The sequence below is a fragment of the Cuculus canorus genome, chromosome 8 (genome assembly GCF_017976375.1).
Source record: "Cuculus canorus isolate bCucCan1 chromosome 8, bCucCan1.pri, whole genome shotgun sequence".
NCBI classification, from domain to species: Eukaryota; Metazoa; Chordata; class Aves; order Cuculiformes; family Cuculidae; genus Cuculus; species Cuculus canorus.
The window spans coordinates 28679382-28702947 of NC_071408.1; the positions used below are offsets into that span (position 1 = coordinate 28679382).

Genomic DNA, 23566 nt, shown 5'->3' on the forward strand with positions numbered 1-23566 from the left:
TCAGGAAAGGCAGGCAGAACTGCTGCCTGGCACAGTCGGCTTCACTGGCACCTTGGGGCAGTGCCCCCAGGATCACGGTGTGCCCACCAGTCTCTGGCAGCTCCAGGAACTTGGAGGAGATGCACTCACCTGTTCCAAATAGAGACCAGTGCATATTCGTTCTGCTCTGTGCCTGGTGTCCCCTTCTTGTTGTCACTGCCCGTGGCTGGCCGGGCCATGCGCAGGGGTTTCATGTGGTAGGTGTTGGCGTGGTCAGCGATGTAGTTGTACAGCTGGTGCGCGGTGATCATATTGGTGGGCAGGGCCAGCGTGCCTGGTGGAGGAGAACACACTACTGTCACCAGAACCACTCAGCACCCCCTGCCCGGTGTCCTACCAACTTCTCTAGCGGACAGAGCTCTAAAGAAACTCGCCTCCCTTCTACAACAGGGCAGCAAGGACATCTTCTGGAGCAGGGCCCCTCCTGTCACCCTCTCCCTGGAAACTCAGGGTCAGGTTTATTCATAAAGCACTTCAGAACTGCTTGCCAAGTTACGAGCTGGTGATCAACCCGACTGATCACGTGTTGAGCTGCTCACCTTGGAAAACATGGTTGCGGCCAAACTTGGGGATGTCGGTGTGGTGGGCAATGAAATCCTCCAAGAAGCTGGTGAGATGGTAGCCCTGACGGAGGGTCATGTGGGAACCCAGCAGGTACTGGTGGACTATACGCAAGTGGAAGTCGTAGCTGAATGAATGCACATGCATGAGATCCCGCACCTTGTCACACTCCTCTGTGAAGAGCATGGAGAGCTGCAGAAGGACAGGGAGTGAAGGCAGGAATGTTACCAGGCACCTCACACCCTCCTGCAAAGCCCTTCTGACAGCAAAGCACGGCAGAACCAGTGCAGCCGCAGAGCTGTGTGCGCAGTGCAAACAGCAGACCTGCAGGTCTGGCCCCAGGGTATCCAGCTTGGTGGCTCTTTCCACACTTGACTCCACTCCTGGCCTCCAATAGCAGCACAGACTGATCGGCACCGCCTCCCTTTTGGCATGAGGTTTATCCCCTCCTTGAGCTGAAAGCCATGTGGCTGTGAAGGAGGACACAGCCTCTATTCAGCTGAGAGCTGCTCGGCACTGCCTCATCATCGAGCAGGCATGGGACATACCTGGAGCCCCAGCAAGTTCTGGACCTACATGAGAAGACTGACAACCTGAGTGTCCCTTGAGAGCAGCAGGCAGCACAGGGACCTGTGGGGAGTAGCTGGGTCCAGAGATGGTCAACAACAAAAATGCCAGTGCCCTGTGCTCAGTAATACTCAGTAGGGTGGCTGCTGGGAAGCCAGATCTGGTGGTGGCTGGTGTGTCACAGCTGTGCTTGGACAGGATCCCTCTGGCACACAGCCATCACCTCTGCCCCGCGTGCTGGTCCTTTACCAGGGCACTACCAGCCTTTACACCCCCACGTGGTCACGTCCCCACCACAACTGCAGCTACTGTGCCAGGGGACAGCATTGGTGAAGGCCTCAGCATTGCCCTCGTGCCAGGAGCCAAAAGGTTTAACATCTTCCAGCTCTCTTGACCCCTTTGGGCAGCTGGCCCACACCATAATCCCTTAGTTGAAGGGAGCAAGCAGGGAAAACCAGCAGGCAGGAGGCACTGGCCCAAGAACAGGCTGTCCTCACACTCTGCACCACCCACGTTGCTGCTGGTGTGAGGCTGAGGGCAACCTGCACAGGCAGGACGAGCCTGGAGAGGAACCTGTAAAGGAAAGGCAGGATGGAGAGCAAGAAATACAAGGGGCTGCCCCCTGGGTCTACTCCATCCTCTTCCCAGGCTGAGGTTGCCCACTGGGGCACGTGCGGCTACAGAAGGCGCTGGCACAGGAGGCAAGAGGCAGCTCCTGCTGCAGGGCACTGGGGCAGGAAGGGTGGTAGCACAGCCAGCGGGAGGTTCAGCCCAGCACTGGCAGGTCCCGCTGTGCCTGGCACGGCACTGGGAGGAGAGGATAGATCCATCCCTGGATGGAGCTGGGTCGCATGCAGCTCTTGCTGCAAGCTCTGGCTGCAGGAGTGCCCTGATGGAGAGAGGCACAGTGGGAAGAGGGACAATGCAGCGCCCAGCCGCGTTCCTGCACAGGCCCAGGATGGGACAAAAAAAGAGAAGGGTCAGAGGAACTCAACCACCCCATCTGGAAGAACTCGGGCTGATCCCGGTGTGTGGGAAGGCTGGCCAGGCTCCTGCAGCAGGTCCCACGCCTCTTGCCCACTGCTCTCAGGACCGTGCCCTCCTATTGGAAAACCAGGCAAAGTCTTTTCCCAAGTCAGACAGAGAGAGCGTGGATGTTCCCTCGGTGCCAGCTGCAGCCTGGTAACCCAGCGCTGCGCATGTGGGTGCTTCCCAGGAAAGCCTCACCAAGCCCTAAAGTGAGGTCCTGGCAGGCTTAGGAGAGCCTCTCCCGGCATATGTAAGATGTAGCCTTGCTACAGAGGCACCTTGGAAAGGACAGTATGGTCATGCACGCCTCCTGTCTCAGACAGCCTGGGGCTGCCCAGCCTCTAGACAGCGATGCCAGTGCCCTGGGGACAGGCAGGAGACACCCCGACACACCAGAAGAGAAGGGAGCAGCAAACCCTATGGTGTTGTAGAGGAAGGCACAGAGGCACCAAGAACCAGAGCTCATGGTGCAGAAAGCAATCTCCAGCAAAGGGTAGCCAACCGTGTTCACAGATCCCCTGCTCCCATTCCACTTCTTTCTTGTTTCAAGGGAAGCAGAGAGCTTCTGGCTTTCCATGCACTGCCTTCTCCTGGAGATAGAGTAATCTTTGCCAGAATTGTTCCTGTTCCTCCCCAGCCTGCTCCGTCTTGCTCCCTAAGTTAGGACAAGAGCATCCTCTTGCCAATCCCCCCAGTCCCTTTCACCGCACTCCAGATCTGCTCAAGCAGCGCACCATGGAGGGCCCATGTCCACAGAAGGCTCTGTGTGGTTCTGCTTTTCCATGAGGACGGAGCAGAGCTCTCCAGAACACGCTGCACCTGAAATGCCCGCTCTGTTTCAGAGATTGCTGCGTTCCCCAAAGCATCCCCTGACCCTGAGGAGCACCATCTATGCCTGCAAAGTCATTACCTGGGAATTCACAGACTGGCCCATGGGGATCCGCGAGCACTCCAGCGCATATTGCTTCACACAGAAGTAATAGCCCTGGAGGAGAGAGCACATGAGCATTGACAGGCCTTGGGCCTCGCTAAGGAGCAGCAACCCCCATACTTCACACTGTGGGCTTAGTCTCAGACACTCTTGATCCATGTTCTGTCTGCCCTCCTGCCTGAACCAAGCCGGCCCAGCCGACACATGGCTGAGCACAGAGCACCCTGCCTGGTGCTGAGCTCTCCCATCATTTATTAGGTTCCCTCCAGGCAGCTGTTACTGCTCAGAGCCCCACAAGAGCAGCAGCTGTAGCTGATGCACAGCCCTGCAGGACCATGGAAGAGGCAGGACGAGAAAGGAAGAATCCCATGTCCCTGCTGCACTTCTCCTCATCACTCACTTTGTCACCTTGGAACACTGCCCCTGAACCCCCAGAAATCACATTATTTCTTGTTCTTTCTTACCTGAAAGGCCAACTCCATCAGCACAATCCCACCCGGAAGAGCTCTCTGTAGATGATAGGTGGCTACAGCAGGGCTCGTGCTCTGGGAAGAGAAGGACAAAGCTGGAGAGGCTCTTGGGCACAGGAGAGTAGCCTGTACACCAGGGTGTGAAGCTGCCACAAGGCAGAGGTGGAAATAGAGGAGCCTCATCAACTGAGCACCCCCATAGGCAGAAAGAGAACAGAAGTGCCAGAGCTGAGCGTGAAAAGAATCCTAACAAATCCAATAAACAGCCTTTGACAGAGCACACCAGGCATGCTGCTCCCTCTACCTCCAGCTCATTCAGGACAGGGTGTCCCTAGAGTTTGAGGACACTGTGAGCCGAGGGGTGATGCTGCCCGCAAAGCCTCACTGTCACCTCCCTCTGGTGAGCTCTCCCTAGACCATCACATCTATCTGACACAGCAGCTCTCAGATGGAGCTTTGGACTGGGAGCTCAGCTGCCAGCAAGTTTCTTTGCCCCCTGTTAAGCTGTTCCAGTGGATTGCTCCCTTCTTGTTTTAACTGCAAGGTGTTGTCTTGTCCACAATCCCATACTAACATCAGCCAAAGGTGGGTACCAAGAAAATGTCAGAAAAGGGTGAGCAAATGCTATGTGCTCTCACCATCGCTGGGTGATTTCAGGAGCCACAGGAGGTGTCCAGTGACTCAGATGGATTCCTCTTCCACCTATTCTCTCTAGTAAGCCCTTTGATGAAGACCACTGTTACCTGCTGCACAAACATTCCCTGCAGCTTTGAAACTGGCTCCCAATACTTTCACTTGATGGTATCTAGATGTTATATCAAATAAAACAGCAAGGAGTCAATCCCTTTCCAGGTTAGCTGCAATTTGGTAGAGCTCTGTCCTGTTCCTCCCTAGTTACCACTTCTTTATAAATGAGTAACCTCAGCCTGCTCTCACGGTAGAGCCATTCCAGATTTATCTTCTCTGACCTCTTCAACTTCAACATTCATCTCACTCTAACCAAAGACCCTTCTGCCTCAGAGTTGCCCTTAACCACAGATGCTGAGGCTTCTCTGGCAGGTAAACTTCCATAATCACACCCAAAGACAGCTGTCCTGCTCCCGGTTCCTTTTCTGAGCCCCTCAGGGATGTTGATGTCCCTTTGAGGTTTGCCCTGGTTCCACCCAGTCCCAGGAGGGGCTCCGAGGGCTGCAACAGGACACAAAAGAAGGCAAGGAGGTCTCATCTGATGCAGCATCCCAAAGATGGTGCTGGTCTGGACAGATGTTTGGGTTTTTTTTTTTGGTTTGGTGTTTTCTCTGCCCTCTCACATCCTTCCTGCATGGAAGAGCCAACCAGGAGAACCGCTGCATTCCACAACTCGACTTCCATCCCAGTTCCACCCCTTTAACAGACATCCACTCACCTTTGGACTTCCCTCTGTTTTCGGTTTCGTGTAGGAAAATGACCCTCTTCCCTCCACACCCATCGCTGCCAGAGCTCGGATCCGGCTTGTGCTACTGGAAACGACAGCAGAGAGAGCCTTGAGCAGGGGAGCCAGCAACTCCAGGTGTGTCAAACCAGGGCATAGCTCAGTGTGTCGGCCCTTCTCCAACAACGCAGTTCCCAGAATGTCACTGACCTGCGAGTAGTGGGTGAAGGTGGCCGCACCTGGACCAGAATAAAGCCCATGCTCTGCAGGTACTGGATGTATTGCTGCAAGAAGGCATTGCACATCTCCTGCAGCCAGGGCTCCTCCTTCACCTTGCAGGGCAGCGCTTCTGCCGAGTCACAGCTGTGGCTGCGGTCTCTCCCCGAAGCTGTAGAGTCATTTGAACGGTGACGTTTCTGGAAGAAAGAATAATTTCCTAAGGAGACCTCCTGTGTCTGGGCCCAGCAGGTGAGACATGCTGGGACACCGTCAGCTGCTCTGGTTGAGTAGGGGACAGACCTCCCTCTGCCAGAGAGCACTAACAGCCTGTTCCTCAAACACTGTCCTAGCGCATGTGCCGAAACACAAGATCCAAGATTTACCCAGCCATGGACTGACCTAACAGCACCGCAGCAGACCGCAAGAAAAGGTGCCCTGGCAGAAGGAGAAAATTCACATTGCTCCCACATTGCTTCCACAAAGTGTTAGTGGTTCACAGCCGGTTCACACAAGGCTCAGCAGAGCTTCAGGATCTACTGCCCTGCTAAGAGTCCACTCCCCTCACGAATCCCAGCTTCTCACGAGGTTGAGTAGCACTGAATAGGAACAGTGTTTCCTTTTAGCCATTCTCAGTTCTCCTTTTGATAGCTCGAATACTCCTTGTCTTTGTATTGTGAGAGACTGGGATGCCTTTAACTCTCTACTTCAAGCCTATGGCTCTTTTACGTATTCCTATCTGCCTTTTTATTCATCTGCCCCAGGAGAAGTCTCTCTACCTGGGGTCTCTCCAACTACTCTCCAACCTCTCCAAGCCTCTCTAGTTCAGTGCCTTTGCCACAAGATGCTTGGTCTCACACTTACTGTCCAGATGAAGGCATTAATACACTAGTATTTTAGAAATATGTTGGAATATTACCCATAATACTAACATCCCTTTCTGATGTAGTCAAGATGGTTTGCCTTTTGTATCCAGCTGTATCCAAATTGAAATCCAGTGACTGTCAGCTCTGTGCAGGCTCTGCAGCTGGTGGACAATACAGGAGTTCAAATTTCTCTTCACTTTGTGCTGTTTTACTGGGAACCAGCTCCCAGCTCCCACAATACCTCTCATTTCACAGGCTACTCAGGTCCCTCTTGAGTTCCTTGCAGTCTTTTCTGTTCTGGCCAATCTGAACAGTCAGGCTTAGCATCTCATATGTACTGCGATAAATGATCTGGAGATACAGAACCCAATACATGACCTTGAAACCCCTGCTGCCAGCCTCTTCAAACTGAACAACCCATTTTCATTTTGCTCTGTTCCAAAAACAAAGTGAAGTTTTCATTCTGTGAAGATACTTTTCCTTTGCTCAAAAATGCTCCATTTCTGTAGCAACCTCCGCTTAAAGACCCTGTCAGAATCCTTTTGACATTTAGATAAATTACAACAGCTTGTTCTCCCCTTCTGACACACGCACAGACCGTGAACAGCCGGTACGGGATCTGCACTGGTTACAGCCTGTCAGGTTGCAACCCGTTCAGGATTCAGTTGGTTTGCTTCCAATTGTTCCAGATATTTGCTGGGTCCAAGCAAGGTTGACCAGGCCTGACTGCTGAATGCATAAAGGGAAGGTTTTGCTTCCTCTGCAGACAGCGCGCTCTGATGGTTTTGCTAGACTCAGCCCTGAATTCCCTGGGTAGAAAAAAGAAGTCAGTCTTCACCAGGGATACCATGGCTTCAGGAGAAAGCCTTTGAGGACCCAAAGATTTTCTCAGTCTCCATCTTACAGGGTGTAAATTGATGCAGGAGTGAGCTCAGAGCAATCTTGTCTTGGTAAAAGATAGCAAAGCCATCCTTCACTGCAGTGCACAAAGATCAACCCCGCTGGTGCCTGCTGACACTCACCTTCCCCTCTACCTTTCCCTGCTGGTCCGTCTGGATCTGCTGCCGGAAGGCCGGGTCAAAGAGCAAGGGGGTAGCACAGTAGTGAACCAGGCGTGAGGACTGCTTCAGGGTCTCCAGGTCTGCCAGCTGCACGGCACAAGAAGAGCAATTACAGCAATTCTTGTCCAGCCAGAGAACAAGCTGTCTGCAACACCGCCCTGCTGCACAAGTGGGATCAGCCTCTAGAGGGAACTCCCCAGCTTTGCAGACTTTCCCGTGCCGGGCAGCAAGGCCCCATTCCCAAGTCTGCTGGAGTCCAGCAACCCCAAAGGTTCAAGCAGACAGGGCTGCTCCACTGCCAAACACGACCCCTGACATACACCCTGCTCCGAGCTCCAGTGCTCCCGTTTGCCGCAGGGAAGCTCGAGGGAGGTGACTCTGCTCCTCTACTCCACCCTTCTGAGACCCCTTCCAGAGCTCTGCATCCAAGCTCTGGAATCTTCAATATAAGAAACATATGGAACCGTTGGGATGGGTCCACAGGAGGCCACAAAGATGATCCAAGGGCCGGAGCACCTCTGCTACGAGGACAAGCTGAGGGAGTTGGGGCTGTTCAGCCTGGAGAAGAGAAGGTTCCAGGGAGAGCTTAGAGCAGCTTCCAGTACTTGAGGGGCTACAGGAAAGCTGGGGAGAGACTTTTTACAAGGGCCTGGAATGATAAGATGAGGGGGAATGGCTTTAAATTGGAAGGGAGGAGGTTTAGATTAGACATCAGGAAGAAATTCTTCACACTGAGGGTGGTGAGGCCCTGGCCCAGGTTGCCCAGGGAAGTCGTGGCTGCCCCATCCCTGGAGGTGTTCAAGGCCAGGTTGGATGGAGCCTTGAGCAGCCTGATCCAGTGGGAGGTGTCCCTGCCCATGACAGAGGGGTTGGAACTGGCTGATCTTTAAGGTCCCTTCCAACCCAAACTATTCTATGACTCTACGAAGCTGGTGCTACCCGTGTGCTGTTAAAAAGCCTGCCACCCGCCTGCCAGGGCTGCACTCACACTGATAGGCATGTTGGACTGCGCCGATCTCTGCTGCCAGGTAACAAAGAGATTCTCAATCTTCATCTGCTTCTCCAGTTCTGGAGGAAAGAGAGCAGCAGCCACAAGAGTATCAAAGCCACAGCCCCAAGTATTGCCACCCCCTTTCTCTCCCACACAGGCCATCACCCATCCGCTCACAGCAGGAGGAGCTGAGAACTGTACCCTCCAGCAAAGGGCTCTTGTTCTGCTCTTTCTGAGCTCCTTTTCCAGAAGCAAGGTGAGTTAGGCAGGCTCCCCTGCTTTACCTTTTCTCTCCATGCTCTTGATTTCCAGGAACTGAGCCCCATGCCAAGACACGGGGTCAAAAGGTCCCGACTCAGGTCCATAGGGTATGCGTTTGATGGTGGTAACATCCCGCAGAGCTTCGTCAAAGGGCACCACGTCGGGATGGAAGTGCAGAGATGGCAGACTGCGGGCAGAGCTGCTCAGCCGGCCTTGTTCCTTGCTAGCTGGGGGGCTGGAGCTCCGGATCAGTGCATCCACCTCCAAAGTGGAGTTCAGGAAAGGATTTGGCTCCTAAGCAAGCAGACACAGCCATGAAAGCCTCCTTACTGCCAGCCTCAAGGCAAGGACCCACAAGAACAGAGTAAACACGGTTTTAGCCATCTGCAGACATATCTGTTTGGCCTTCACCACCAGTCCCAAGGAGAGCAGGCCTTGGCCAGCACAGCCCTCACGTTCAAAGAAATACATAGCCTCCTCCACCCTAAATAATGTCATCACAGATAAGTGCTGCCAACAGCAGAACTTGTTTCCCTTTCCACTCCTGGTTGTCTCCAAGAGCAGACAGCAAGCAGCTGGCTGGACACAGCTACAGTCAGACACGTGAGCACCTGGAGATGCCTTGCCAACCGGCATACAAAAGTGTAAAAGTCTGCAACCCCTCTCAGATCTACAGGCTGCTACGGCCCAGTTTGAAGAGGCAAGGACTGCCCTGCCCAGCAGAGTGCCCTACCTGCTTGCTGTCCTCATGCCATGGTGTGTCCATGAAGCAGTGGTGGTGGAAAAGTCCCAGCTTCTGGCTGAGCAGGCAGTGCACAATGTGGGACCGGGCATTCTGCCACTGCAGCAGGCGAATAAATGAGCAGTTCAAGTTGGCCCCCAGGTCTGGGGACCAGTTGTAGGTGTAGAGTGTCAGCTGGAGAGAGAGGAGGGGAAAGAAGACTGAAGGATCTGCTCAGAGACGGTCTGCATCCAGGCTGCCCCAGGTGCTCTGAGTGGGACTTGCTGCCATTCCAGTTAGTTTCAAACGGCAAAGCTGGGTGCACCTTGCGGGGAAGGAAAGGGCAATTATAGTGCACAGTGGGGCAGCTGAAGTCAGAGACTGCAAGGGCTGCTGCCCCCGGGACTCCCCACAGTGCTGCAGGGAAGACCAGCTCTGCTTGCAGCAAGAGCAGACACGCTGCACAGCTGCTTTGGAGGGTTCCTGTCTAGGGAAAGTTGGTGGCCTGCAGAGGCACCTTTCCTCTTCCCTTTCTAAACCCAGGCCAGTTGGGAACAGCTTTGCTTTCAGGACACATCACACGGGCACCATTGCTACCTTTTTGTCAATGATCTCCAGGAAGAGGAACCTTTGCCGGGGCGCGAGGTCTCGTCCAACAAGGCTGGGATCAGAGCCTCTCTCTGCCGAGCTGAATTCCATGGCCTCAAAACGTTGGAGCCCTTTGTGAGCTGGGAGAAGCCAGAATTATGACCCTCAGTACCAGTTAATGCCACCCCTACATCCCCCATGGCATTAAGACGGCACAACAGGATGTTCTGCCACGGTACTGCGCAGCTCGTCTGGAAATGAGCAGTCACAAACAAATTTGAGAATAAAGTCTCAGGAGATGAAAAGAGACGATGCACTGCCCACCTCTGGGCACAAGCAAAGAAGGGAACCCTGCTCACGCATCTCACCCCCTCAAGAGCCCCCAGCACACAGCCCTGCGGGCCCTGGCCTCACACTCACCCTGTTCCGTGCTGCAACGCCACTGCTGGAAGTTGCGTCCCAGCAGGATGAAGTGTCTGACAGCTCCAGGGCGAGGGCTGGCGCTCTGGCCAGGCTTGTAGGGCAGGAAGGCGGTGCCCCGGTGGTAGCTGCAAAGAAGAGCACCAAAGGTGGTTGACAAGAAAAGCCATGGGATTAGAGGCTGGCACAGCTGGTTGGCGTTTGCTGGTGCCAAACAGCCCCCTATGAACCGCGTAACTCACCAGATCTGCTCAAACACTTTGACAGTGGTGTCACTCGCCAGGGCAGTGACCAGGTTCACCACTTCCACCAGGATGGAGGACAGGAGGAAACGGGACACAATCTCTGCTGAGCACTGCTGCACTGATGGGCACCCTGCATGGAAGAAGTACTGTAGGACAAGGTGCTGAGCCATCCCAGAGCCAAGCCCATCCCACCTGGGCACTGGAGAGGGCTACCAGTGCAGAACTACTGCCCACAGCAACTCAATTTCCTGCTTTGCCAGTGAATGAGGCAGGCAGAGCTGGAAAACAAGGACCTTAGATGAGATAGATGAAGGAGGAGAAGGCAGAGGCTGAAATAACCTCTGGTTTCAGGCTCTGGCCTGAACTGGGACCTGGACCAAACTCGCAACATGCTCTCAGCATGGCACTCTACTCCTCCACTGATTCCTGTTCCCTGTCTTATTCCTCATCAGAGGAGGAGGACAGCTCTACCTTTCTAGCAGGAGACGAAAGAGGACATACAAACACTGAAGTGAGAGGTATCCTGAAAGCAGCAACAGGGTAGCCACAAAGAGCCAAATCCCACCATATGAAGGGCTTCTCTCCTCCTCTCCCTTGCTGCAAGAGTAAGGCTCTCCCATGCAGCTTCACAGCTCCAGAGCACATTGCAGAGGCTCAGATCCTCCCTCTCTGTGACACCTAGGAGCTCCTTCACTACTGCAACTGCTGTTGGAGTCCAGGTCTCTCCAAAGCAGCTGCAGTCAAGTCCAGCAAGCCCTGGATTTGGAGCATGGCAGATGCAACCACAGCCCTTAGCAGGTTTGCTCAGGTGCAGGGAGATACATGCCCACTCCTGCCATAGCTTTGTAACGCTGATGCTGGCCTCAAGACTAGTGGGACCCTGGTGAGGTCAGGAGAGAGACAGGGTGCATAACTAGGCAGAGATCAACAAGGGACGAAGATGGATGGTTTGGTTTCCCAAAAGGACTCACCCTCAGCCCCTGCGGAGGAGCTGGGACCCAAGATACATACCCAGCTGGTTCATGAATGCCATCCACTGCTGGCAGGTTTGACTGAAGATTGGGTGCATGGTACCTACATCCCCTTCTTCCAACTGGCAGGCTCGGCGCCTGGGAAGTGGAAAAGGAACCACAGTTACAATATATTGAACTCAACAGCAATGAAAGTATGAATGTGCAATGGTCTCTCTCCACCCGGCTTCAGAGCAGGCCCTGGGGAGCCCCCTTTTCGGGGTGATCCAGCCCTTGAGCTTGGTCCTTCTGGGTCAGTAGCCATGGGGGTGCCAGGCGTTGCATCTCTGGCAGGGAGAAGCAGCAGTGCTACCAGTAGCACTTCAATAAGGACCAAGCTCTGTGTGTGGAAGGCAGCTCCCTTAACTGGCTGCGTAAGGGAGAAACTGCAAGGAAAGGGGATGCGGTCCAGCTGCTTATGATGCAGATAGAGCCAGCAGGATGTCAGGCAGTGGAGGATTGTACAGCAGATGGAGGGGGACAACACCCCACTGCCTGGCCTGCAGGCTGTGCTTGCCTCTGTGCCTGTTCCAGTTCTGCTGTTGCTGTGGCCCGATCCTGGCTCAGATGCTGCTTGACGCTCTCAGTCTTGTGCCGCCGCCGCGTGCGAGCCTCTTCTGGCCTCTCCAGCACAATATCATCAGTAGTCTTGGGGCTACCCAGCTCTGAGGACTCTGCCTTGCTCTAGGGGGAAGGGGGCCAGTTAAGGCTGTGCACAATGCACAGCCCAGCTAGCACCCTGATCTCCAACTGCCCGCTATCAGCCCAGTCTCCCAACCCCAGCCAGATCCTTCCTCTCCCTTCCTCCTGATCAGATACATCATGAGGGCTTACAAAGCCCTGCTCCCCACTGATCCCTCAGCAAAGTTACCAGCATGTCCCAGAAGCTGCGGCGTCCCAGCTTGCTTGTGGGTGTCACTGGCTCCCCAGAGCTGGGCGAAGGGGCAGAGGTGAAGTGCAAAGGTGGAGGACAGGTCCTGGCAGCCCCACTAGTGGCCAGAGCCAAGCCCTTGGTCTCTGACATGGTCCTCCTTAGGCCTCCTGTGGAGACAGAACAGATCAGAGCCTCCCGCTGTGACACTGCTGTTGCTCCCATGTACCCCACCGTGGCCTTGATGGTGAGAAGGGTGAGCGCCCTCAGCAACACCCAGCAAAGTATATTCAGTTTTGGGGAGCAGACAGATCTTTAAATATCTCTTCCAATCCTAACTTCTATAATAATTCTTTCCTGAGAAATCACATTGTGCAGCTTGCGGAGAGCAGCTTCCTCCCTCCCAGCCCCCTCAGCCCCAGTTCTCCCAGCACAGTCAAGCTCCTGCAGGCCAGGCTCCCGCTCTGTCCCAGCTGGGCTCTCACCCGCAGAGTTCAGCTCCTCCAGGTCCACGGCCGCCAGAGGACAGGCAGCTTCCACGCAGAGTGGGGCCGGCAGCATGAGGAACTCCATGACAGCATCACAGAGCGCATGGCGCAGGGCCCCGCGCAGCTTCTCCGACAGCTGCAGCAGGCTGATGTTGCCCTTCTCCCAGATATCCAGGCGCACCAGCACGCAGGGCTCTGCAGGGAATCATAAACGGTTTGGGTTGGAAGGGACCTCTACAGGTCACCCAGTCCTGCAGAAGCAGGGACAGCTTTAACTGCACCAGGTTGCTCAGAGCACCATCCAATCTGACCTTGATTATTTCCAGGGATGGGACCTCCACTGCCTCCCTGGGCCACCTCTTCCAGTGTTTTATCACCCTCATTGTCAAAAACTTCTTTTCTGTATCCAAATTAAATCTCCCTCCCTTAGTTCAAACCCATTATTCTTTGTCCTGTCACAACAGACCTCACTACAACGTCTGTCCCAGCTTTCCTGGAGCCCCTTTCAGTACTGGAAGCTGCTCTAAGGTCTCCCCGCAGCCTTCTCTTCTCCAGGTTGAACAACCCCAACTCTCTTAGCCTGTCATCGTATGGAAGGTGCTCCAGTCCTCAGGTCATTTTCATAGCCCTTTCATGGGAAAGAGGAGCCCTGCATGGCTCTGGACCCCTGTGTTCACCAGCCCTCACAGGAGGCAGCAGGGAACTGGCAGCTTGTGGCCTGTTTCTCCCCCTACCTGAATGCAGAGTATCGGCCTCTGGCTCGTGCCTGCTGACAGCTGTGAGGCTTTCAAAGTCGGCGTCCTGCAGTAGACCCACGATGGGCGAGGAGGAAGGCAGCTTCTGAGGGTCAGGCCTCTCCCCGTGGGGCAGCGGGGTGGGGTTGCCGTGCTCATCCACGAACGTCAGCGCAATGCATGCGATTCCTGTGAGAGAGAGACCGAGACAGCGTCTGTCAGCCCAGCACTGGGTGCACCCTGACGAGCCCTGCCGACAGCCTGCCACCCCACACCTGGGACCATCACGTCACCACTTGGGTTGCACAGTGCCACGGGGCAGGCAGGGCCCAAAGGAGCGGACACAGCCAGGGGAGCAGAGGCCAGCTGTGCCCGTGGGGAGCCGGGGTAAGCAGCATGGTGTTTGACGCAACGTGTCCCCATCAGCCAAGAATCTCTGTCCCACAACATCACAGCAGCTTTTGCTGTGTCCTGCAGGAGCTTCCTGGGTTGTCCAGTTCCAAATTGCAAGGGGAGAGTATCTCCATTTGCCCCAAGAGGGTCTTTATGCAGAGAGATCCAAGAAGGAGCTCACAATCCTCATCCTTTTAAGTACAGAGTACAGAGCCCAGATATTCTCCAGCAGCTCCTTCAGGCTATAAAGGACCTCGAGTCCCTGCAGAAGGCGGTTGTTTCAGATTACAGGTCCCTCCCCACTGTACAAGATCTGATCCGGAGGCCTTCTCCACAAGCTCCTTCCTGAGGCTGGAGACAGAGCAGGCTGACATGTAGCATTAGCCTGGAGCTGCAGCCTCCCTGCGCTGAGAGCTACGCACACACAACAGGACAGCTCAGAGACCCAGAGCAGCAGCGTAGTGCTTGCTCCACAGCCCATGAGCTGCATGTCCCAGGCCACGCAGAAGCAGAAGGCCTGCAACAAACCAGAGCAGAAACAGGAGCTCACTCCCCACCGCCCAGCAAGGGTTGCGGTCCTGAGGTCCAACGCCCATGCTGTAACCCCAGATGCTCCCACCCCTTTCAAAGCCCCTTGCCTGACTAAGCCAGCACTCGGGTGACTGGATGGCAAAGCTGCTCCAACATTGCCAAAGGATGAGGTGTCTGGATGGAAGCCAACTCAGTCCCAGAACACTGAGCTCATACTCTTTCCTTCTCCACCCCAGCAAGGATGGGAGCGACACCAGACTCCACTGTCACAGAGCAACCAAACCGCACCCAACTGGATGCACAGCAGCGTGTGGAGGATGGGTGCCCTCCCCAGGCTGAGACAAATCCACATCTAGTAGACTGTGTCCAGGTCTAATCAGCAGCAAACCCCCTGGTGTCCATCATTGCTAATGTCATTGCAGAACTCATGCTTCCTTTCCTCCAAGACATCTCAGATGCAAGGGAGAGGGCACCGAGATGGAGAGAGCTGCTCCCAAAGAAGAGAGGTGGGCATTCAAGTCAAGACAGCAGCTTGCTTGCATTCATACTGAGGAAAGGAAATTCTACATCTATGGACACTCCTCCACTTGAAGAAAAGTACAGGAGCTGCCGTGTCTCAGGGGTGCCCTGCAGCAGGCCCCAAGATGTCCCTTCCACAGACAGGCACAGGAACAACTTTTTATCCAGCAAGCAACAGACGAGTTCGTAATTTCCTCAATATTAAAGGTAGAAGGGACCAGGACTTCACCCAGACCAGCAAACCTGCTCACATGACAGCGAGTACGTGCTTTCCCAAGCAGACTTTCTCTCTTTAAACGGTAAATGGCACAAATTCCTTATCTGCTTGGCTTGACAGCCAGCCCTGTGCCCACCAGAACGACTGGATGTTCATGTGGGTAACTGCAGACTAAGAAGCAGTTATTCTCCACTTCTTCCAGATAAACTCCCGCATTGAGCCCCTTCAGCCGTCCCCTCTCTGGCAGGTTTCCCTGTCATATCCATTCCTGTAGCTCTGCTGTGCTTCAGCTCTTGTCAGGTGAGGGCATGAGAACAACCAAGCACAGCGTCCCACATCCTCCCGGTGCTGGGACACGTAATCTAGAGAGGGAGCACCCATGGCAGTGCTTTCAAGCAGGTCAGATCACCAGCTGCAGGAAAAGACCCCTTGTTTGCACGTGTTCCCCGAGACAGCGCTCGTTTGCCAATCCCCTGCAGCTGGCTCAGTCCCTCGGGGAGGAGAGGATGGCTGCTCCTGCTCCACCAGCAGAAGGGCTGGCCTCCTCACCGCAGGGAACAAGGCTTCCAGACTTCTACAGGAGCAGAGAGAAGCTGAAATGCAACCACTCAATCACAAGAAACTCAAGATCTGAGCTCTGGGACCACGGGAAGAGGTAAGTTAGCAAACTGTAGTGCACTGGAGTCTGGCTGCACACTCACTGCATCCCACAGAGAGGTGGGGTGCCAGGGAGATCTTCCCTCCGGCTGGTGAGGGACTCCAAGCCCTCTCAGGTTCACTGAGTAGGAAGTACATGTCTAGTGGTGCCTGTTGGTATAAGGGAACCCCCACCCCAGGACACAGCCACCAAGAGAGCAGGAAACCATAGCTGAATCATGACCCGTCTTCCTCACGGAAGAGATGCCTGTTTGGACCTGTGGGGAAAAAAGGGTGAAGGATTTTTGGAGTTCGCTGCTTGCAAGCTAACAAGGCACCACATAGACCCTGAGCAGCCAGGGACTGCAGAGCTGCCGCCAGGGCAGCAGGTTCTGTTTGCTCATCCAGCCAGCAAGAAAGAGGAGGCTCAGCTGAATGGACACACATACACAAACACACAGGAGGATCAGAGCTGAAGCCACAACACAAGGGAAACAAGAACAGCAGGGACCAGAGGGGCCAGAAAGCTGCATGGGAAAGGGAAACAGAGTAATAGTTGGGAGCCACAGGTGCTACCTTGGAAGTGGGAGAGTGGAAAGAGGTGCTGCACAAGGTCCAACATGGTACCTACATAACAGAAGAACAGAAGGTGCACGAGGGGCACAAGACACATGATGGCCAGGTGACAGACCACATGGCCTGGACAAAACGTGATATGACAGCAGGGTAGGCCCTATCCAATCCCTCCTCCAGCAGTCCAGAGACAAGAGCAAGGATACTGTCCCCACAGCCTGTGCTCAGTTACACACAGCATTCAGCTACTCCTTCACGACAAGGCTACAGCAACAATTGCCTCTATTTCCCGTTCCAGCCCCACTGAGCCTCGGTGCCCCACACTTACAGAGGTCTTGCTGCATCCTGTCCCCACAGCTACTGCAATCTGGAGCAAATTACTCTGTGGGAGGCCTTGGCTCACTCCATCACACATGCAAGGGCGTGCAGTCCCCAAGGCACACACCCTGCCCACTTCCCAGCCATCAGAGGAACATGGTGTCCTGACACTGCCCCTCCTCAGTCATTTGGAGGTCTCCAACGTGGGAAGCAGCTCTTCAATGTGGGAAACAGCTCTCCAACACAGAGCCCCACACCCTGTTTCAGAAATGAGTTGAGCAAGGTACCTTTGCCACCAGTGCCTTGACCGCCCGGCTTGTTGTACAGATAGAGATCCTGGTCCGGGATGCTCCCGCTCTGGTTGAAGTAGTGCTAAGGAGGGCAAGGAAGAATGATGACAGAGACTAGAGAACTTGCCATAACCAGAGTCCCATGTGTGTGCAGAGCTCATCCTCAGACCCAGACCAACTTAAAACACTTGCCAGCACAGCCTTGGCCACTGTTGGGCAGAAGGACCCTCCTACTGCTCTGTGCAGGCACTACACATCTGGCCTTGCCTTCTATCCTTGCTACAGCCATGCTCAGGGCTTGGGTAGCTGCTCCCAAACTTTTCCTCCCCCTGATGTTTCAGTCCTTAGATCTGCGAGACCATGCAAAGAGCCAAGCTCAGCTTTGAAGGAGGTCTTCTCTGATACTCCTGGCCAAAGATTGTGGGCATGAGCTTTGTGGGTGCAGTTCTTAACACAGCAAGTGACCACTTGCTGTCAAAGAAAGGCCTGTTCAAGTTTAAACCAAGGCACACAGGAACTGCTCACTGTCTGAAGCCTCCAGGCTTCAGAATTCAGTGTCTGTTCCTCTTTGACACCACATGGCAGAGCTGGGGACATAATGACTGAGCTGCCCCAACCCCAGCAGAAGATATGAGCTGGGCAGACCGCTGCCCCAATTCACAGCTCTACTCACCTTGAAGTGGTGCTCCACGTTGCTGTCCGTGTACTTTGGGGTGTGCAGGAAGATGAGCAGGTTCTGGCGCAGGTAGTAGGCCACTGCATGCAGCCAAGGCAGGGCAAAGGGCGGCAGTGCGAACTGCAGGACCTCAGTGGGTGGTGTCCCAGGAGGCTGGATAAACTGCAAAGAGGCTTTAAAACTCAGCTGAGACCACCAGGATGCCCCAGGGATCTGACAGTGACCCAAATTATACCAGCTGGCTATGCGAAGGGAGAGTGTGGAGGGCAGAACCCGGGCACATACACAGTATCTGGAGCGAGATGTGGGCAGATGTCCCACAGGCACTCACAGGGAGGCCCTGCCATGCTGCAAAAGGGATGTCCCACCTACCCTGGCACCCACACAGGATTCACCTTGGTGAAGAAGTGCCTGAAGAAGCACTAGAGCAGGGAATGGGATGCATCAAACTGCCCTGCCCTTCCCTATGCTGGGGCAGCAGAGGCTGAGACAGGTCAAAGAGTAGGAAAGATTTATGGGATGAGCAGAGCAGATATCCAGTGAGGTACCTCCACATCTGCTGGGGTCAGCTTGCAGTTCCGCACCAGCATCACAGTGATGATGTCCAGGGTGGCCTCATCCAGACGTCTGCGCAACACTTTCACCAGCTCATCTGTGATCTCAGGCCCTGACAAATAAGCAGAGGAGCAAGCAGCTTTTGCGCCCCATTCAGCACAAATGACCACAGCTTCCCCTCCATGCCTGTTCAGGATGACCCTCATAGTCACTTCCCACAGGGCACATGTCTTTCCCAACCATCAGTTTCATCAGGCATCTTTTTTCCACCCATTCATGATCACAAAAGACTGGCAAAAGACAAACGCGCTCCTGCACGGGGAAAGCTCACATAAGCCACCCAGTCTGCAGAGCATTTGGTTGTTGGTCATGGATCCTTCCCTCACATTCCCATCCAGACAGAATGGAGAGCAGCTCTGGGCTAAAGAAAAGCAGTTTGCTCATGAGGGAGATACCTTCTCTGCTCTTCAAGCAAAGGAGGCAGGGACTAGAGCTCTATTCCTCTGCTTTGCACCAGCACAGTCCACCTGCTGCCAGGTGCTGTAACACCTACCTGCTGGGGCAACACCATGGACCATCAGCTGGATGTGCCTGTCTACTTGTCCCACAGGGCGGGTAGAGTCCACACTACGGCATGAGGCTGCATCCAGAGAGGAACGAGAACCCTGGAGAAGCAAAAACAGACATGTGGAAAGTTTCCATGTGAATTCTAGATCCATCATTGTCCTAGGCTGTCAGCAAGGTCAGACAGAACCCACCCACCGCTGCCTCACTCCACACATCTACAATATAAGTTTTATCCTGTGTAAAATCCAGGTTGCTGGAACTACCGAATTCCCCTCACTCCTGTAACCAAGACCACCAACATCCACTCCCAGAAAATTGCACTCACCGCTAGATCCTCAGTATAAATGGGCTCCTGGCTGCGTGTCAGGGCCAGCGAGCGAGTGGCTGGACTCAGGCCGCTCTCTGCTTCCCACACCTTCCCACTGTAGGTGGTTTCAGTCAGCCTGAATACAGGAGAAAGACATCAGCCCCCATTCTCAATGATGACAGCACCGTAACTCCACAGAAGATCCACGTCTTCTTTCCTCTCCCCTAGGTACCTTCTGGGGATTATTCCTTACAACGTGGAAAAATTGCTCTCTGGCTCCCTCAAAAAATCACCCTTTTCCCTCCCATGTATAGGCTTAGTGCAGGGAGAGCACGAGGGGCCTGGCGTGATACGACTGACTCATCAGCAATCAGAGATTTGCTGCTTGGTTCACAGCAGGGGCCCTGAGGCTGGGCAGACACGTTCTGCCCCAAGGAGCTCTCAGTCTGGTGGAACACACGTAGCGGGTCAGGGTCAGACCAACAAGTCACACTGGCTTCTTACCGGAGGTAGAAAACAGACTTAGTGGCGCGTTCCTGGTAGACAAACATATTCTTCCTGTTCACCACAGAGAAGGCGTTGAGCACGGAGCGAAGCGCTTGGATAGCTGCAGGCAATGTGGATGTTAGCTATCCCACACCCTCTCCTCTGGTGTGCCAAGCCAGCCAGAAGCCAGGCTCTTGACACACAAAACAAAGGGGAACCTGGGCTGTACACACCTCGTGAGACGCCCATGTTCGGGCCCATCTTGAGGCGCGAATGTACGTGGATCAGTGTACTCCACACAACATCACAAGCAAAGTGGCCTGGCATGAACTGCATGGTCGCAGCCAGGTAGTCCCGGGGCTGGTAGCTCTCCTCTACAGAGTAATCTACAAAGAACACAGAACATAGCTGAGGCCATAGAATGGAAGTCACCATCTTTTTAGTCACCTACGGGCAGCGGCACTGCTGCTGAGACACAGCCAAGGACATATCCATACCGTCTGTTGGCACAACACGCTGTCTGTAGGAAGTATAGGGCGTTTCACTCTTCCAGATGTCCTCCTCACTTTCTGCCACCAGTAATGAGTTGCATATGTGGCTGTCATGCAGGTCCTGCAGTAGCAAGCGCTGTAAAGGATGAGGAAATATTGGTTCTGTTGCTTGCATAGCCCACAGAAGATGCCACTGAGAAGGGCTTAGGGCTGGACTGAGTTCTTTGACTCCCAAGCTGAGACTCCACCAGCTGAACTGGCTCTCCAGGCCCTCCCCCAAGCTGGGCCCAGATCAGACAGCCTCCAGAGGTCCCTTATCATCTAAACCATCTCACGACTTGCAGCTCTGCTACTGCCCTCTGCAGATTTGCTACCTGGTTGACAACCCTGCAGATCTCACTGATCTTCTTCACCACCACCTGGTTGAGGCTCTGGCACTCTCCTGGCTGTTCCTCTTCTGCCTCTGCTGACGCTGCCTTCTCCACACTCAGGCTGCTTTTAGAGGGAAAAGGAGAGAGGGTCAGCAAGGCACCTGGACAGTGCCTGTCCCTGTGGGCTGGGAGCAGGAATACAGTGGGGAAAGGTGGCTGCTTTCCCCTTTAGGGAGCACCAGCCTAGTCCTGCAGCTCCCCATCAACATGGGGCAGGAAGGAGATTTAAATTAAGACATTAGGAAGAAATTCTTCATGATGAGGGTGGTGAGGCCCTGGTCCAGGTTGCCCAGGGAAGCTGTGGCTGCCCCATCCCTGGAAGTGTTCAAGGCCAGGTTGGATGAGACTTTGAGCAGTCTGGTCCAGTGGGAGGTGTCCCTGCCCATGGCAGAGGCGCAGAATTGGATGATCTTTAAGGACCCTTCCAACCCAAACCATTCTATAACTCTATGATAAGAGAATGTCAATAAGGTCCTGGCACAGAGAAGCCATGGCCAGACAGCAGGACCTTCCTTACCGTGTGTGGTAGTAGACCTCCACTCGGTCCTGCTGGATTTTTATGATGAGCCAGAAATCTGGCATGAGGGGACACCTGGGTTCCTGGTCACTTATTAGCGCCTCTTCATACTCTGAGTCACTGCTTCCTCCATCGTAACCTGCAACGTATCCTTGCTTCAGCCTCAGGCTGCCCGGCAAGCCAGCCTCCTCCCTGGGGAACGGCAGGCTTTGGATGAGAGAGCCATTCAGCAACCCTGTCCTCAGAGGGTCACCCCAGCCCTGTGTCCCCAACCATCACGTCCATGCCAGCGTCTGCCCGCAGGCTCTGTCACCCCTGCCCCAGCAGACTCACCCAGGTGGTCAGAGTCCATGCTGCCCTGGCTCGACACAAGGCTCTGCACGCGGCTGGGACGCTGCTTGCTGGAGCCTGCCAAGAGAAGAGCGTTTTGGTGGTGCAAGAGAGCACTTGCTAAGCCCCTTCACATGACGCATCTGCTGGAGAAACATCACACCACAGGACAGCCAGGCAGTGTGGGCCACGGGGAGGCTGTGCTGGGGAATGGTGCTCTCACAACCATTTCTGGAGTCATCTGGAACTTCATGTTGTCAGGGCTCGTGATGTGGCAGCACAGCCCAGTACCCCAGGTACTGTTAAGCAGTGACTTCCCAGCACCATGCCAAGAAGAGACCAACAGTGCAACACCGCTGATTCTGGAGTTTAGGGACTGGAACAGGAGTAGCAGTCACACTTCATATGCTACAGCCAAAACAGGGCCCTTCCTCTAAAAGCTCCTGAGGCTCAGCCACATCCTGCTCACATTCACAGCTCCTACCTTCCCTGCCCTGTGTTACGGAGTCAGCCAGGCTTGCTGCAGATGGTGTCACCAACGGTGATTTCTCGCTGTTGCCCTTTTCAGAGGATGAGGATGGCAGTGACTGTATGGATGTCTCTAGAGCTGCCTCCTCCAGAGAGTCATGGCCAGGTCCTCTGCTCTGCTCAAGGCTCAGTGTTTCTCCTGGGACCTGCACACAAGCCAAGGTTGCAAAAATGGCCAGAAAAATAGGCATCAAAGGAAGTCCAATTACTCCTGCATCCTTCCACCTTCTGTTCCCAGTGTTCCATACCTTCCCACCAACAGACCACCTACATGCTCTCTTACCTCATCCTGTGCACGGCTGCCTCCACGTATGGGGTTTTCTGTGTCTGGCACAACACGTGTCTCACTCTCTGGCCACTCCCAGAGACTCTGGGCTTCTTCTGGGAGGACACAGCTTGTATGGTGTAGCTCAGAGCCCTCTGCCTCTGCTTCACTGCTCCCCTCCTGGCCCAGGGCCGTCCTGGCTCCCCCTCCAGCTGGCTGCTGCAAGCAGGGTGTCCCCGAAGGGTTTGGAGCTGCCCGCCTGGAGTGCAGGCGGCTGATGGAGATGTAATGGTAGTCACTGCCTTCCGCATTGAGCATGTAGCCTGGCAAAACCATTCTTCTGAACTCCTGCAACACAGGGAAGAATAAGCACCCTGCTAGCTAAGCATAGGCCCTGCCTCGGGGCTTTCTCCTTACCTCTTTGAACTTTTCCAGAGAGTGCTCTGGTCCAAAGACAAACTGGAGCAGCACCACCTCGCTGTGGCAGCTGGGCCGCCCCTTGGAGTTATAGATGTGGGTGGCCACTCGGTGCAGGATGGAGGTGCTGATGACCTGTGAGTGGCGCAGTGCGGAGACAATCTCATCATCCAGAAGCCATCGAATCTGAGCAGAACAAGGACAAAGAGCAAGACCTAGGTGACCAGCATTTGCACCGCTCTCCCAATCCTGATCCTAGTCCCAACAGGATAAGCACAGCCCCTTTCATCACCTACATTGCCTCATTTCCTTCTGAATGTACCTAAGTAAAGATCTGTGGAAGGCAGGTCTGTCTGTCCCACCCAAACTGCAGTAAGAATTCTGTCAGGGTAACCCCACACTTCTGGGAAGCAGACGGCAAATGGCAAAGCCTGAAAGTCACTTCAGTTGACAGTTTGCAGCTTGGAGCAGACTAGGAACTGTGAAACAACATAGAATCATAGGACGGTTTGAGCTGGAAGGAACCTTAAAGATCATTCAGTTCCAACCCCCTGCCATGGGCAGGGACATCCCACTGGCTCAGGCTGCCCAAGGCCCATCCAACCTGGCCTTGAACACCTCCAGGGATGGGGCAGCCACAACTTCCCTGGGCAACCTGGGCCAGGGCCTCACCATCCTCATCGTGAAGAATTTCCTCCTTAGGTCTAGTCTAAATCTTCCCCTCTCCAATTTAAAGCCATTCTCCCTAGTCCTATCACTACGTCTTTGTAAAAAGTCTCTCCCCAGCTTTCTTGTAGGCTCCCTTCAGGTACTGGAGTTGTACACTGTGGCCACGTTGCTCCAGCTGGAAGCAAGAAGTAGGCAAGGCTGGCTTACCTCATTCATGGTGGCTTCAATAGCCTGCCTGTGCACTCCAGGGAGGTTGGAAAGTGCAGGGTGCCTAGGAGAGGGGAGAAGAATCAATCAGTCATTCTCATTCATGCAGCCACCACAGCACAGCTCCTAGGCAGCAAAAGGAGCCCACGAGGAGCTTTGCTAC

General features: G+C 54.4%; 1 protein-coding gene across 1 annotated transcript in view; it reads right to left on the bottom strand.

Moving 5' to 3' along the window:
• SZT2 (SZT2 subunit of KICSTOR complex) overlaps positions 1 to 23566 on the bottom strand; it is a 63077-nt gene that overhangs the window by 6087 nt on the left and 33424 nt on the right. The window contains exons 35-67 of the mRNA XM_054072651.1: positions 23404 to 23467; positions 22528 to 22713; positions 22129 to 22458; positions 21802 to 21991; positions 21321 to 21395; positions 20988 to 21126; positions 20414 to 20534; positions 20046 to 20175; positions 19782 to 19934; positions 19567 to 19669; positions 19081 to 19198; positions 18742 to 18853; positions 18182 to 18300; positions 17631 to 17795; positions 16955 to 17039; positions 13481 to 13669; positions 12744 to 12941; positions 12259 to 12428; positions 11905 to 12071; positions 11389 to 11486; positions 10375 to 10507; positions 10133 to 10260; positions 9722 to 9852; positions 9137 to 9319; positions 8427 to 8697; positions 8140 to 8219; positions 7113 to 7238; positions 5219 to 5424; positions 5003 to 5096; positions 3592 to 3672; positions 3107 to 3181; positions 579 to 792; positions 130 to 313 (exon numbers count right to left, since the gene is read on the bottom strand). Of these exons, the coding sequence (XP_053928626.1) occupies positions 130 to 313; positions 579 to 792; positions 3107 to 3181; positions 3592 to 3672; positions 5003 to 5096; positions 5219 to 5424; positions 7113 to 7238; positions 8140 to 8219; positions 8427 to 8697; positions 9137 to 9319; positions 9722 to 9852; positions 10133 to 10260; positions 10375 to 10507; positions 11389 to 11486; positions 11905 to 12071; positions 12259 to 12428; positions 12744 to 12941; positions 13481 to 13669; positions 16955 to 17039; positions 17631 to 17795; positions 18182 to 18300; positions 18742 to 18853; positions 19081 to 19198; positions 19567 to 19669; positions 19782 to 19934; positions 20046 to 20175; positions 20414 to 20534; positions 20988 to 21126; positions 21321 to 21395; positions 21802 to 21991; positions 22129 to 22458; positions 22528 to 22713; positions 23404 to 23467 (4818 nt within the window). The remainder of the gene's footprint in view (positions 1 to 129; positions 314 to 578; positions 793 to 3106; positions 3182 to 3591; positions 3673 to 5002; positions 5097 to 5218; positions 5425 to 7112; positions 7239 to 8139; positions 8220 to 8426; positions 8698 to 9136; positions 9320 to 9721; positions 9853 to 10132; positions 10261 to 10374; positions 10508 to 11388; positions 11487 to 11904; positions 12072 to 12258; positions 12429 to 12743; positions 12942 to 13480; positions 13670 to 16954; positions 17040 to 17630; positions 17796 to 18181; positions 18301 to 18741; positions 18854 to 19080; positions 19199 to 19566; positions 19670 to 19781; positions 19935 to 20045; positions 20176 to 20413; positions 20535 to 20987; positions 21127 to 21320; positions 21396 to 21801; positions 21992 to 22128; positions 22459 to 22527; positions 22714 to 23403; positions 23468 to 23566) is intronic.